Source organism: Anopheles funestus, chromosome X (assembly GCF_943734845.2).
Source record: "Anopheles funestus chromosome X, idAnoFuneDA-416_04, whole genome shotgun sequence".
NCBI lineage: Eukaryota > Metazoa > Arthropoda > Insecta > Diptera > Culicidae > Anopheles > Anopheles funestus.
In genome coordinates, this window is record NC_064597.1 from 4,028,697 (window position 1) to 4,042,225 (window position 13,529).

Here is a 13,529-nt window from a genome sequence, read left to right on the forward strand (position 1 = left end):
AAATTCCATCGGGTTTTTCAGCACAGCTTCCTTCCCTTTTTTTTTGTTTCTGACCACGTATCTCCACTCTGGCCAAAATGGCGGTGTCAATGTGCTCGAAAACATCACACTTTAAGTTTCATCGTTTTGGCAAACAAACGCACCGTTTTGCGTTTAACATTTTTCCCCATAACCTCGTTGTGTGGTTCAACTTTTGTTGAGCACGACAGTGATGTTGTCCGATTTCCGCACCAGCTCAGTACACACATACACATGGTACTGTATCCCTTTTGAGTTTTCAGTTTTTGAGGTTAGTTTACTGATGGTGGCACTAGAACAGAATACTTTGCCCACCGCTCACCAATTTGTCGCTCGAGTTTGGGAAAGGACAACTTTGACCTACTTTGGAGAGGGCGTGGGGACGAGCAGGGGGACAAATTCAACACTCTGCTATATGCTGTTTTCCTTGCACGCTTGCCTTGTGATGGGAACGTCGGTACCTTCTTCTGGGTGCGATGAGCGTGGAAAATGCTAGACCCGGAAGCTGGTCCCTCTCTGCACACACATTACCAATTTGGGCAGAAGAGATGGAATAAAGGAAAAGGATATGGGCATCATCATGAGGTCATTGTTTTTTTTTTGGGGTAGTGTGGAAAACGAGACAGACAGAAGGAAAGTATGAGCGAGATGAAGCATAATTAATAGTACTAAAACACTTGTTTTTTTTTAATTTAAATTGGGTGAAAATACTGGCCATTTCTGAGTTATTAGACTTGTTTTCAACACGAAACCGCGTAGTCCTTGCTACGGGGGAGATGGTCTAGATGGGATTTGATACCCGTTCCTGTCGTGTAGGACCGGCGCCCTTGATCAGATACATCACCAAGACACCGTCTCAATATTGTCTACAATATATTTGAGCTACTGTTGGGTAATATTTTATCAAGTTTATCAAGTTGGACAGGAAATAGTCGAACTCATAATATATTGAGCATCAAAATATTAATAAAACCAGGTATGTCCAATATCCTCGAGTGAGTTAGACGGCCTTTTTTCTATCGTCATTAATTCAAAACGAGCCAATAGAGTCCTTTACCTGAAGAGTTAAATACCTGGAAGCCTTTGATGTATACCAGCGAGCATACTCAACTTTATCTAGCATTACTAATCAATAATATATCCATACTGAGATTTTAGTTCCAAACTCGTATTTCTTGGAGGGAAAAGAGGAACTTGGAATTGGTTTTTGATCGAAGTATTGTTGTTCTAGATATCATGAAATAGATATCCAGGATATATTTGTCCAGTGTATTTTGAGGGGGAGAGAATAGAATCTGCACAGGTATTGCAGATGGATCAAGAATTCTGTACCTGATTTTCCCCAGATCTAGGAACTCTCTATATCTTAAAGTTTCTCAAGTGTGTACATAAAGATGCCAACAGAAATTCAAGATACAAGTATCTTATATGTCCCGTAAGCTGTTAGACCATTACCCAATATTATTCCGGAGATCACAAAACCGGATCTCCAAGAGAGCTAGAAGAATCGCCCTTAACAATCGCGCGCTAAATGACACCATTAGGAGTTTGCATTTTGAAGCTTTGAAAAAATCCACCATTGTGCAGCATGGTGTGTTCTAGATAACTTGTTTTTTTTGTGACTCATTTCTTTATCGCCTTTGTTACCGTGGATGTACAGCGAATCGGGCAACACACCGTAAAATGATGTGCATCCGTTCTCGTTGTAGATTTTTCGTCAACCAAGGAAAAAGAGAGTCATAAAGCCATAAACTTGTACCGAAGAGATGGAAAATTTACCAAACAAAAAAAAAACGGTAAGGGAAATGAACCTGCTGAAAGAAAGGGGAGGGCGGGACGAAGGTGCAGGAGGGTGAAACAATTGAACGCAAACGAGGATGTAGGACACTGTAATGAAATGCTTTGTATTGCGCGTCACTTGGTCGCGGTGAGTTTCCGCACAAAAGGCAGCACAAAACTTCCGCCGCCGCCGGATCACTTTTTGGTGCCCAGCCTCGAAACGGTGCGGTATAATTAATTATCCTAATCAAATCGCATCTCGCGTATGAATTTTTCAAGCAAGTGTATGTTTCTCCGCTGATGGACACTGATTAATGGAAGGTAGCGATGTTGAGGGATCGTCAAGCCTACCTTCCCATGGGCCGAAGGTTAAAACAAAAACGAACACGAATAAATAAACAACATCTCTTCACCCCCCCGCCCGCTGGATGCGTTTGCCTCCTTGTGCGGGAGCATAAATTTCACTTCCAATCATAAATCACCAACCGCCCGTCGGTTTTAGCGTGAACCGCGTGTCTCGACCGGAAATGGTGGAATGGCCCTTGCGCCATTCGCGGCTCGTACGCATCCAGACGCGGCTGGTGACAACAACAACAACAAAAAAATCTTTTGGGCCAAGTGCCAACGGCAAATCAAATTGCAAATTGGCCCACCGTCTCGGGTCGGGGATGTGCGTGAGACCGATTAATTGCCGTGTCTAGGAATGCCGTGGTTCGTGGAAGGTGGAATGGCAAAAATAATTAAAAAAAAAGAAAATGGTTGATGATGGTTGTAACCTGCTATAGTAACGTGAGCAGCAACATGGTTTTTAGGTGTGAGCAAGCTTGGTAAATTAGTTTAAACGGAGACAATTTAATTTAATAGAATAAAATGAACATTTTGCATTGCGGATTGCATACTTTGTGGCGCTATTGAATTTACTCATATGCGGAAAATATGAATTATAAACAATTAAATACTGTATATTTTAAAATGTTTGATGTGATTACCATTTCAAACTTGGTGATATTGATTCTAATCTTTATTTATTTTTGTTGATTTTTTTTGTGGACCTTTACTTTGTACTACTTTAGTGAACTACTGGGCGCCTCCTTGACTACTGAAATTTTTGTCACTAATACTTAATAACACGAATTTACTATTATTTGTTAATTGTTTTTCTTCTTATATTAAATTTACTGGCAAACTTTTCATTCATAATATTGATGTTGAAGATTTTAAAATTCAAATATAAAGGTATATTTCTATATTTCTAGCAAAAAAATCCAACAACACCCTCAAAATAATGGTTCTATTTCTTGCATTCCTTTCGGCTGTACGGTATGGGGTACAAAAAAAATGCTTCATGTCAAACATATTTCATACATTTCTTACTCGAATGCGGAACGCATACCGTTCCCACCGGTCACACAAATGAACCGGTTTAAAATGAGTTAATTTGTCGTCGCATGGGCACTGTTATTACTGTCCATTGCTTCACCCTTTCGGTGCGTGTGAATGTGTCACCACCGGCAACCCTTTTGATTTCTCACCGCCTGAGAAAACGAATCCACTACGATGTTGTTTTTCGCTCTCTCTCTCTCTTTCTTGCTTCCTCCTTACGGTATGTGCGCCATATCAAAGCATATCGTGCTGCACCTTTTGACAGCTGTCAAAGCGAATGACATTGAAAAATATTACCCAATTCGAATCACTTTCCATTGTACGGAAACTTTTCCACCAACCCAACACAAATGTTAAATGTGATATTTGTCTTTTTTTTTATCCAACCCTCCCCTCGGTGTGATTTACGGCGCGCACATATTTGGAACTTGAAAAAAAAGTCGCCATTTCTTTAAGTTTCTCAATTTAATTCGCTTGATGTGGCGTGTGTGTATTTTGTTTTTGGAAAAAAAAGGAGTAAAACAATCCACTATCTGCTTAACCATTAACCAATGTCTCCCGTCCAATCGTACTGGGCTGTTTTTTTTTAAATGATATTCCATTTTGTCTCCGTAAGGCTGGCAACACCGAGGCAACAAAACATGTCCCATGATTTTCCTCCCTGTCTGGCCAAACGGGACGTCGTCGGTCGTTAAATTGGGAAATAATGGCAATAAAAAGCACATGCACATGGTTACCGATTGATCCTACCCGAACGGGTCAAAATGGTGTTTTTTTTTTTTGGTTGGAAATGCCCGCGTGAAGAGAGGAAAACAACTCAACAATCGCTTGAAGGAGTTCCACCCACCTTGACCGGTCGGTAGCATAACAAACAAAGAACTACAAAATATGCTGATTCGAAGAACTTCATCGAACTGCTGACTACGACCAAACGCGTGGCACTGCAAGACGCACAGCACAGCGGTTGGCAGCACTGCCACCCCGACTAGTGGAGAAAGCATCCCAACAAAGACGCGCCGTTTTGTTGTATATTGTTTTAACACTGCTTAGTGCTGTGTCATTTGTTTTGCTTTTTAATGCCAAATAAAAAACAAAAAACAAAACAACATTCCGACGAGCAGAGCGTTTCGCTTTCATTCTGATTCTTAGGGGTTATTTTTGGTTTTTGTGAGCGATTGTTTTCGTTAGCGCTGTTGGGTTTTTTTATTTTTATGACCGATTGAATGGAAATTGCACACAAAAATGGAATCGCATGTTTTGGCTGGGCGAAAATAAACAAACCGAAATGCCATTGCAATTGGGATGTTGGGAAATCTAAATAGATTTAAATGACTTTCGATGCGAAAAAGTAAGAAATAAAAATGGCGCTCTCAATCTGTTAAATTTAATGTCATTCGCTACCATTACGGTGGATGTGTTAACCCGTGCTAAGCAAATTATACGCTCGTTAGCCTCCCCAAAAATTGGCTATACCATTATGGGAAATGGTTCTTTTTGTTCACATTCAGACAGATGATACAGCTAGGGACGGGTGTTAGTAGTGCCAATTTTAAAAGTATCAAAAACACATTTCATTCGCGTGCGGACTCATTTACATTCCTCTTTGTGCGTGCTGTGATCACCACCCACACGGCAAAGGGTGAGTAGGTGGTGCTTCGATCTTTCGCCCCCCCCCTTTTTCATACAGAAGTTTCAACACAGAACCGACCAATACAGCAACAGAAAAAACGAAAACACACTTCTCAATGTTTGTTTTCTTTTTTGCAAATAAATTTCCGTACGCTTAAAAGCGAAACGCTTGTTGGCAATTATTTTACATATGAGCATCTCATGAGCCGCCGTCCGCCTTATTGCGCACAAAAAAGGGAAATCGGTCGTTCAATTCGATCGCCAAAAAAGGACATCGAGGCGAACGGACGTTGTGTGGAACGGGACAAAGATGAAGTTGTGGACCACCGGGCGTGTACCGTTGCGCGATCTGGCAAATAATGTCATCCCAACATTGGTATGGGCAAGGGGTTTTTTTTTTAAAATGGTATTGAATGGGGGGAGGGGGTGACGATTAGAGGGGGGGGGGGTGAAATGGGTTTGCCATGTCTGTTAACTTGAATTGTTGAGTGAAGCAGAAACGAATATTCACTCACGGTGCATTAAATCAATCGTAAGTGGAAAAGAGGAAGGGAGGGGGAGGGGGGGACGGGTGGCAGGGTAGGTCCATTTTGGAAAAGAGGAACTGTACGTATGCGATGCGATACAGTGGACAGTATGTAGCAAGTTTTATGCCGTTTCGTAAATAAACACATTCAAAAATATGAATAAATTTTAATTACCGCCTAAAGGTATGCAATTTGCAATGCTTTCTGGTTTAAAAGTATAGCTGTTTCGATTCGGAAAGGAAAAGAATGTGTAACATCGCAATTGCAACGTACTGTGATCTGGAGCAGCAATGCAAGGGAACCCGTTCGTTGCCCGGATCCCCAATTATCCCCGGGGAACGCCCATTAGCAGGTTTTGTGCGATGGACGCTGACGTGGCTATTTTCAGCATTATCATCACCATCAACGTTGCTCATTAATAGCATTGATTATGATTTTTGCTAGCACAAAACGCGCCGGTACCGCTTGGCCAGGTGGATGCACTCCTAAAATGGGAACCAACCCGGTACCGGGTGGGCATTTATTCATGATAATTTAATTTACCGAACCCCCAACGCACATAATTGGAAATTGATTCCGTTATGGTTTTTTTGCGCCTCTCTCTCTCGTCGATGAGAAAAAAAGTAAAGCAAAGTTTGTCTGAATATTTCTGTGTTGTTATTTCACGTTTGTTTTGTATTGTCATATTGCGTTGGCAACGCGCTGCAATCATGGCTGTGCGGTGGTACAGTGTCTGTCCCGGTTACAGATGCGCAACAGCTGGGTTTGCTCTGCTGGGTGAAATGATTTATTACCAACACGAAGGTACGAACGAGCGGGATCTCCCGCAGGAAATGGAGAAGCTGGTGGTAATTTATGAGGTCTTTCCGTTTTGACGAGTTGAAGCAGAGGTTACGTCCAGTGAAGTATGTGAGATTTTTTGGAACTAACGTCTCCAGGTCTGTTGCGGTACTACAGATGGTGTGAAGAATTTTTTGGACGACCTGTGACGAAGCTGTGCCTGGAATGGAATGTACTCTGGATCTGGATGCTACAGAATCAGGTTTTTTGGTTTGTGGAAAGCACGATCAACGATCATCAAGATTTTACGGCCCAATTATCGTGCCACCTAAGGCAATGTCTGCCGAGTGTCGTAGAGAAATCATCATCCATATAGGCACTTCATAGGCGCTTCAAATGGAGCTTTAATTTTCCGATTAAGCACACTCCCCGGCCTGCCAAGATCAATCAGTGTGGAGATCTCACCGCAACCGATCGGATCCAATCGTACGGATCCACGTGAGGTACCGCGCCCCTTCACGTTATATCTCCCGATTCTCGCCGAAATGGACAACAACAAAAAAAGCCGTACCGAACAGCTACACCGTGGACAAACCGTGGCGAATTGGAAGGGGAGAAATTCAACGCAATGCAATCAACGTAGGAATCTAATGCACTATCGATAGGATGGGAGGGCAACGCAAAATAAAAAAATGGCATAATGCATCACTACCATTTCCAGCAGGCTCGCACATTGCTTGTGATCTTATTTAGCTGCCAGTTGGATACAGTACGATAGAAGACGAAAGACGAACGGGGGTGTGCAAGTCAATCCTCATCGCTTGAGTGCGGTTCGCGAGTATGCGCGACGCCACGTCATGAATTATTCAAACAGAAAATTAAAACATTAGATCTGCCCAAACATGGCAAACGCCCGTTTTGAGTAGCGAAACACGTTACAGGCGCTGAAGTGCATTTGATCAGAAGCCGCTAGGTTTTTTGGAGATCCTATATATCCTCAAGCGATATTCGCATGAAGGCGTTACGTAGCGGGGGGGGGGGTTTATCGATACTGCTACTCTAGGCCCACCCACCCGGAAAAAAGCGGTATCGGAACTCACCTGCGGCAACAGTCAGGTGGGGGAAGATGTGTGCCGTCTGCAGTAGGAATACACCCGCGGACAGCTGCAAACCGTGGGCAATACAGTTGATGATGATACCGATGTACGTGACCAGCCAGCCCCAGCCACCTTCCGGGTAATAGTGCTGCTTGAGCGTTATCAGCTGCCGGAGATCGGCAACGAGCCGCGCACCGTACGGTATCTTCAGATCGTGATGACGATGGTGATGGTGATGATGGTGATGATGGTGCCGGTGCCGCCTGCTGGACGATCCATCCGAACCGTACCCGAGATTGTTCAGTCCGCTGCAGGAACCGCTGGCACTTAGCGCCACACCCGAATCTTCCCGGGAGTTTGTTAGATGGGGCAGTGAGTGTGAGCGCTGCAATGCCAGCGGCCGTATCGTATCGTTCGACGAGAACGACATCCTTCGTACGCGCGGGCCTCCTTCGGCCGTTACAGTTTCTTTGGTAAAGCTAGCGCGTAACGTTACCGTATCACTAGCGTTATGCGTTAGTTCGGGCGTTACGATGTCGGTTTAAGAGTGCGGAGAGCGTTAAATTCGGCCGCTCGATAACACTGTTCACGGACCGGTAAACACTGGACACTCGGTTGCCGTTGGTACATCCACGCTCGTTCGTAGTGTTCGGAACTCTTCGCTGGTAGTCGATCTGTATCGGTACACCGTACACTAGCGACCGACAACACTCGTTGCCACCTGCGTGAAGGTGACAGTCGCACATAGTCTCCGCTAGTTGGTGACGATACCGGACGCAGGGGTGTGGTGAAGTGTATTAGGTAGGCCGTAAACTGCACGTTACCATAGCCCACTGGCACACGGCCGGGCATGCTGGAACGGTGGTCCAATAGCTGAGGAACTTTTGTCGTTTGTTGGAAGAGTTGGTCCAAAACAGAGATAGACAGAGACTCAATATCGGAGGATATCGCCTGCGACTCCGACACGAGCCCGACAGGTTATTGGTTGGGTTAATTGAAACGATAGCGATAATTAACTGTCGCTGCTTGCAAACGCACTGCTCTGGTAAACGTTAGCGTGAAGGAGGGGGAGTTGGAGCTGTACCAGAGCAAAACGGTTTTTTTTTGCCAAGGTACGATCTCACCCAGCAGGATGGGTACACTACGATTCACACATCGTCACTTGTTTCTTTTTTTTGTTGCGGAATCGGTCGTAAGAGTAGCAACTTGCTTACGAGCGCTCAACATCTTCTTCTGTGCGCACCAATGGTAATGGCGAGAGTCATTTTTTGAAGTGCGTAAAGAAAACAGTTAAGGAGTATAGTCGAACAGAACCGGGTGGATATGTTTGGGGAGGGCAATAAAGAATGAGATAAATGATGACCGGTTTTTTTTGCTTGTATTTTTGTTTGCTTTGCACAACTTCGTACACAGTGACTTCACCATCTATATATCTCTCACTCTGACGAATGTGCACTCCGAGAAAACGAAATACCCAAGCTGAAGTGGAGCAACGGTTCCAAATTAGAACGTTTCCTTCTCCAGCTCATCACACGAATGCCCTGCGAGTGGTGCGTGGAGCAACACTGTGGTTAATCAATTACTTATCTACGAATCTGCAAAAACCAGTAGCCAACAGGTTTTGCTACATGAACGGGGCAAGCTGTCTAGGGTCAGCACAGCGCCGTTGTTTGCCTGTACGCCATCAAGCCCAAAGTGTCAATCGGGTATGGCCGTGCTAGACGTGATGGACGTGCGACAAACGTGCCGACTAATTCCTCATTATCGGTTCCATTCTGTTTGCTGCGTATGAGTGGCAAAGAAAGCAGAAAGACGCAGATATCCTGGTGCTGGAATAGGGCCTACACAGGAGGAATACGTCCATTGGACCAGATCACCCACAGTTATATCAGGGCATGATAGTATCCTAATGGGGTATGCCGGTTGCAACGAATGGACAGCGTCTTTACTTTGTCGTCTATTCTCCTCCTATTTGGTGTTCACTTGGTTTCTTTTTTTTTTGTTGGTTATTTGATGCCTCACGCACGCTGACAGGTTGATTGGCACGTGTTGATTGACGACGGCATTTTCCTGTCTACTTTGTCTGCATGTGTCTATCTATTCTCATCGATATGGTTTGTTGCATGAATGTTTTTGCAAATTTCCTCACACTGACACTGACCATCCGTACCGGCCAAAAAGGCGAAGAATCGTACGTCAGCAGACCCTGCTACATCAGGGTTGTCGAAGAAATCCTTACACGCACGTCACGGGGGGGGGGGTTTTTCGGGGAGGATTTCATTTTCCCCGCCAGAGCATGCCAATTTACTGACCGGCGAAAGATATGATGATGCGTATAGGACACCATACCGTGCTTTGGAGTAGGTTTTGCTGGATGTTTGGGGCGATACCGCTTCACTGGTGACAGACAACCCGTCAACCAGAAGGAATCCATCATGCCGTACCAAGAATCTTTTGCGTACAAATGGTACGTGAACCGGGTACCGGGAGGTTTGTTCAAAGGGGATTAAAAGGTTCCCGGTTGGCAGTAAACAGATATCCAGACGGCACATCATCCCATCATTTCGGCTGACCTTTTGAATGGACGGTTTATTTGGGCCGTGTGCGGGCAACCGAAAATACGCTGAAGGATTCCGAAAGTGGTGCACAATCGGACGGACTGACCCCATTAGTGGACGTTGGTGGCGCGTTAATGTCGAATACCGAAAGGCGATTCTCGTTCGATTTCGGGAGTAATCCGATTCCATTAGTGGTGGATGGTTGATGGGCTACAGCTACGCACAGGCAGCTGCGCTGCTAATGAACTCTGGCAAGGTTCTTAACAGCTCAAACAGCAAAGTAACGCAACGGGTGGATTACCGTACCGGATCACTTGGATTTTGGTTGTGATCGTACCTTTTCGGGATGCAATTAATCATCGTCTTCTAGGCGAAGAACATCAATCGGTGTGGCTCGAGAACTGAATAAGGAATCATTCAACTATTACGTAACGCTGTTATTGGGGAGTGGAGGATGGAGAGTTACTGTCAGCGTTACGATTTGTTACATAGAATCATCCTTAATACGCATCGCAGCAGACAGATAAGAGAAATCATTAAAAGGTGTGAAGATAGATTTGTATGTACCTTGGTCTATATCAGATGGTGAACTTTTGGTCTTCTTCTTCTGCTTCTTCTTCTTCTTTTTCTTCTTTTTGGCTTTTAACAACCTTACAAGGTCACGCCGACCATTTCTGGCTTACTAGACTTATTTCATCAAGTAGCCGAATAGTCAGTCCTTGCTACGGGGGAACACGGTCCGGATGGGATTTGAACCCCGGTCCTGCCCGTGTGGACCTGCGCCGTTTACCACATGGACCACCGGGCCGCCCCACGGTCTTTGGTCGAAATGCACGAAATAAACTGAGGGTGAAGGTGTGAATAGTCACACGATACGAATCTTTGTTGGGGAACATCACACAAACCTCAGGAATTACTGTCGAAAAAAGATTTACGAACTTTTCCACGTTCACGCAAGGTGAATCTTCTGTCAAAAGAGTAAAGAAAATCAGCTAAACAAACTGAATAGCTGTCAAAAGATTACAAGAAAAAGAATCGTAACGAAAATTGGAAAATTCGTGTAAAGAATTGTTTTTTTTGTTGGTTTTGAGATGGCAAATCGTAAGAATACTATTTATTTATTATTTTAAAATAATTATTAAAATCGTTAAGATCTCACTAGCAGAGATCTGATAAGAATCCTCAATATATTTACTCATCTGACGTTCATTTGCTCGTTCCGTTTCAAAGAAATCTTCGTTGCTCAGTGGTGAATTGGTTCGATACGACTCCCGTAGGAAAAATCAGATTCAAGTGTGGAGATGGTATGGTGCAACAGTGACCTTACTAGGGTATGGCATCAGCTCCTGTTTTTCACGTTCCCTTCATGCTTATCGATGGGTACGATCGCACGTGGAATCGATTACCGATGCTCATTGGTTACCCATTTCTTGAAAGGTGTTCTGTGCTGTTACGTTACAGTACGGCCTTCACACCGCGCCGTCTGTTCTCGAGTGGCGGCCACATTTCGGGCGCCATATTACAGGTCTTTTACAGACTGATCCGACCTATATCTTTCAGTGTGATGGTTTTCAGATGAACAAATTACTCATAATTAAGCGAGAGACACTGTAGCTATTAACGGTGAATGTTTGAATGGATCTGATTGCGCGTTCCATCGCCTGTTCCACTTCAAGCTATTACTATACGTATGACAGCAAGGCACCGTAGGTGGCACGATGTGGTCGATTAAATAATTTCTCGCCCAGTTCATAAATCGTACCGTGGTGTACTACGCACACGCATACAACCCATCCGATCCGCTTAAGGATGACAATAAACATAATAACAATAACAGTAACAGTAAGCAGGCAGCTGTAAATATCATATTTCATTACGGCTTGCACCCGCGTACTCGTACCAGCACCGACACCATTTGTTTGCGTTTATGCTTTGCGCGACCCCCACGCGGCGTTTTCTCCTGTTGCGCCAGGCGTTCTGTTGCGCTCGTATAATGCCAAAACTAAAACAAAAAGAATAGCAACAGCCTTGTCCATCGTGATGACGACGATGACGACGATGATAATGATGATGATCGTTTCGAGCAGTCATAAAGACAGAGCAGAAGCAAACATCAAAACCCGGTTCCCCCGTCGCGCGTTGCCTTGTTGCCGGTTTTATGCTATTCACCTCACTGTTCGATTTACGGGCATCGTATGTGCGCTACGATTTGCCGGTTCGGTAGGTTTATTGTTTTTTATGCCTTTTTGCCTCCCCCGTTTTCGGTGAAGCTTTCATCAGAATGATACTTTATGTTTATTTGCTTCCTTCGCCTGCCGTAACTCGATCACTCACTCGCACGTACTCGACGGGGATTGATGTATGTCGACTGTTAATTAAATTTTATTGAATTTAACAACAGCTTAATCGAATAGACATGCGGTGAAAAACCGGAAGCAATGATCAATGGGCTGTGAGAGGAAATTAATCACTTTGTATTTCTTCACACAGTTGGAGTTCTATTTCAGAATGCCTGGTGACCTAAACGAATATCTGGACATAAAGAAGTTTTTTTATGGTTTAGACTTTAACCTTATTCTTCATCATTCTATAAAATATTCGAAGAAAAATAACTGACCAAAGCTCAGGCACTAATCTACCAAACTACTCAAAGCGATTGCGTGTCCTCAGGATATAGCCGACCTGCCATTCAAATAATATTCTTCTTTCTAGAGAGTTCTCAACAAAGAATCTACCAGAAGTCTAGTTTTGGCATCTCGAGAGCAGACATGATCTTAAAGTACAGCAGTTGCTAAAGGCGTAGAACGATTTGTCTTATTCTTTGTGACCTCAAACTTTGAAGAAGTATATGGACAAATTAGACATCATCATATAATTGCCAATGAGATATTGAGGACTCCCACATCACGTTTACGAAGAAGATCCTTCAACGCTGGAATATGAGCGAGCAGAATTCTTCAATATTTGCGAAGATTTGCGCTATATCTCAAGAGATCTGTCTCCACAGATTCCCACATCACGTTTTCGAAGAAGATCCTTTGACGCTGGAGTATGAGCGATCAGAATTCTTCAATATTTGCGAAGATTTGCGCTATATCTCAAGAGATCTGTCTCCACAGATTCCCACATCACGTTTAAGAAGAAGATCCTTTGACGTTGGAGTGTGAGCGATCAGAATTCTTCAATATTTGCGAAGATTTGCGCTATATCTCAAGAGATCTGTCTCCACAGATTCTCAACGTTGGAGTATGAGCGATCAGAATTCTTCAATATTTGCGAAGATTTGCGCTATATCTCAAGAGATCTGAGATCTCCACAGATTCTCAAGAGAGAATGTCTCTCCACTCATCAAAAAGCATCTTCAGAAGGAAGATTTGTCAATCTAATTTGGTCAGGCTTAAATCTTGCTTCACCGAGCTAGACAGATAAAAGCTGTATCGAATATTGTTAATTCTCTCTATCTCCTAGAGATGTCCTTAACACAAGATGTCGCTGAGTAAACCTCAAACAGAGGATCTTCTCCAATAATTTCGTCGGCGAATATTATTTTCTCTGTTGAGAGCGCTCTTTTGACAAGAATGACTTGTCTACAGCTCTTTCTGCTGATTCAATTTATCTATTGGTAGGTACGTAAACACCAGTGCCATAAACACCGGCTCTTATCGTAAACATTATTCGTCAGGATATTCGTGGGGGTGTCTTGAAGTCCATATTATTTCTTACAACGTACTAACCCCCGATGATGATGTTTGGATTTA

The 13,529-nt window shown here is 43.8% G+C and overlaps 2 protein-coding genes across 4 annotated transcripts in view; one reads left to right on the forward strand and one right to left on the reverse strand.

Moving 5' to 3' along the window:
* LOC125765238 (monocarboxylate transporter 12-like) overlaps positions 1-13,529 on the reverse strand; it is a 54,842-nt gene that overhangs the window by 15,283 nt on the left and 26,030 nt on the right. The window contains exon 2 of one of the 3 annotated variants that reach the window (XM_049430227.1): positions 7,217-8,094. The exons of 1 other annotated variant lie outside the window; for it this stretch is intronic. In XM_049430227.1, coding sequence (XP_049286184.1) covers positions 7,217-7,643 — 427 coding nt within the window. In that variant the 5' untranslated portion in view covers positions 7,644-8,094. Of the gene's footprint in view, positions 1-7,216; positions 8,486-13,529 lie in introns of those variants that run through there. One more of the 3 variants, XM_049430217.1, reaches the window with a different exon arrangement.
* Positions 1-13,529, forward strand: part of LOC125765181 (E3 ubiquitin-protein ligase HECW2) — a 75,604-nt gene that overhangs the window by 1,377 nt on the left and 60,698 nt on the right. The gene's annotated exons all lie outside the window — the stretch shown is intronic.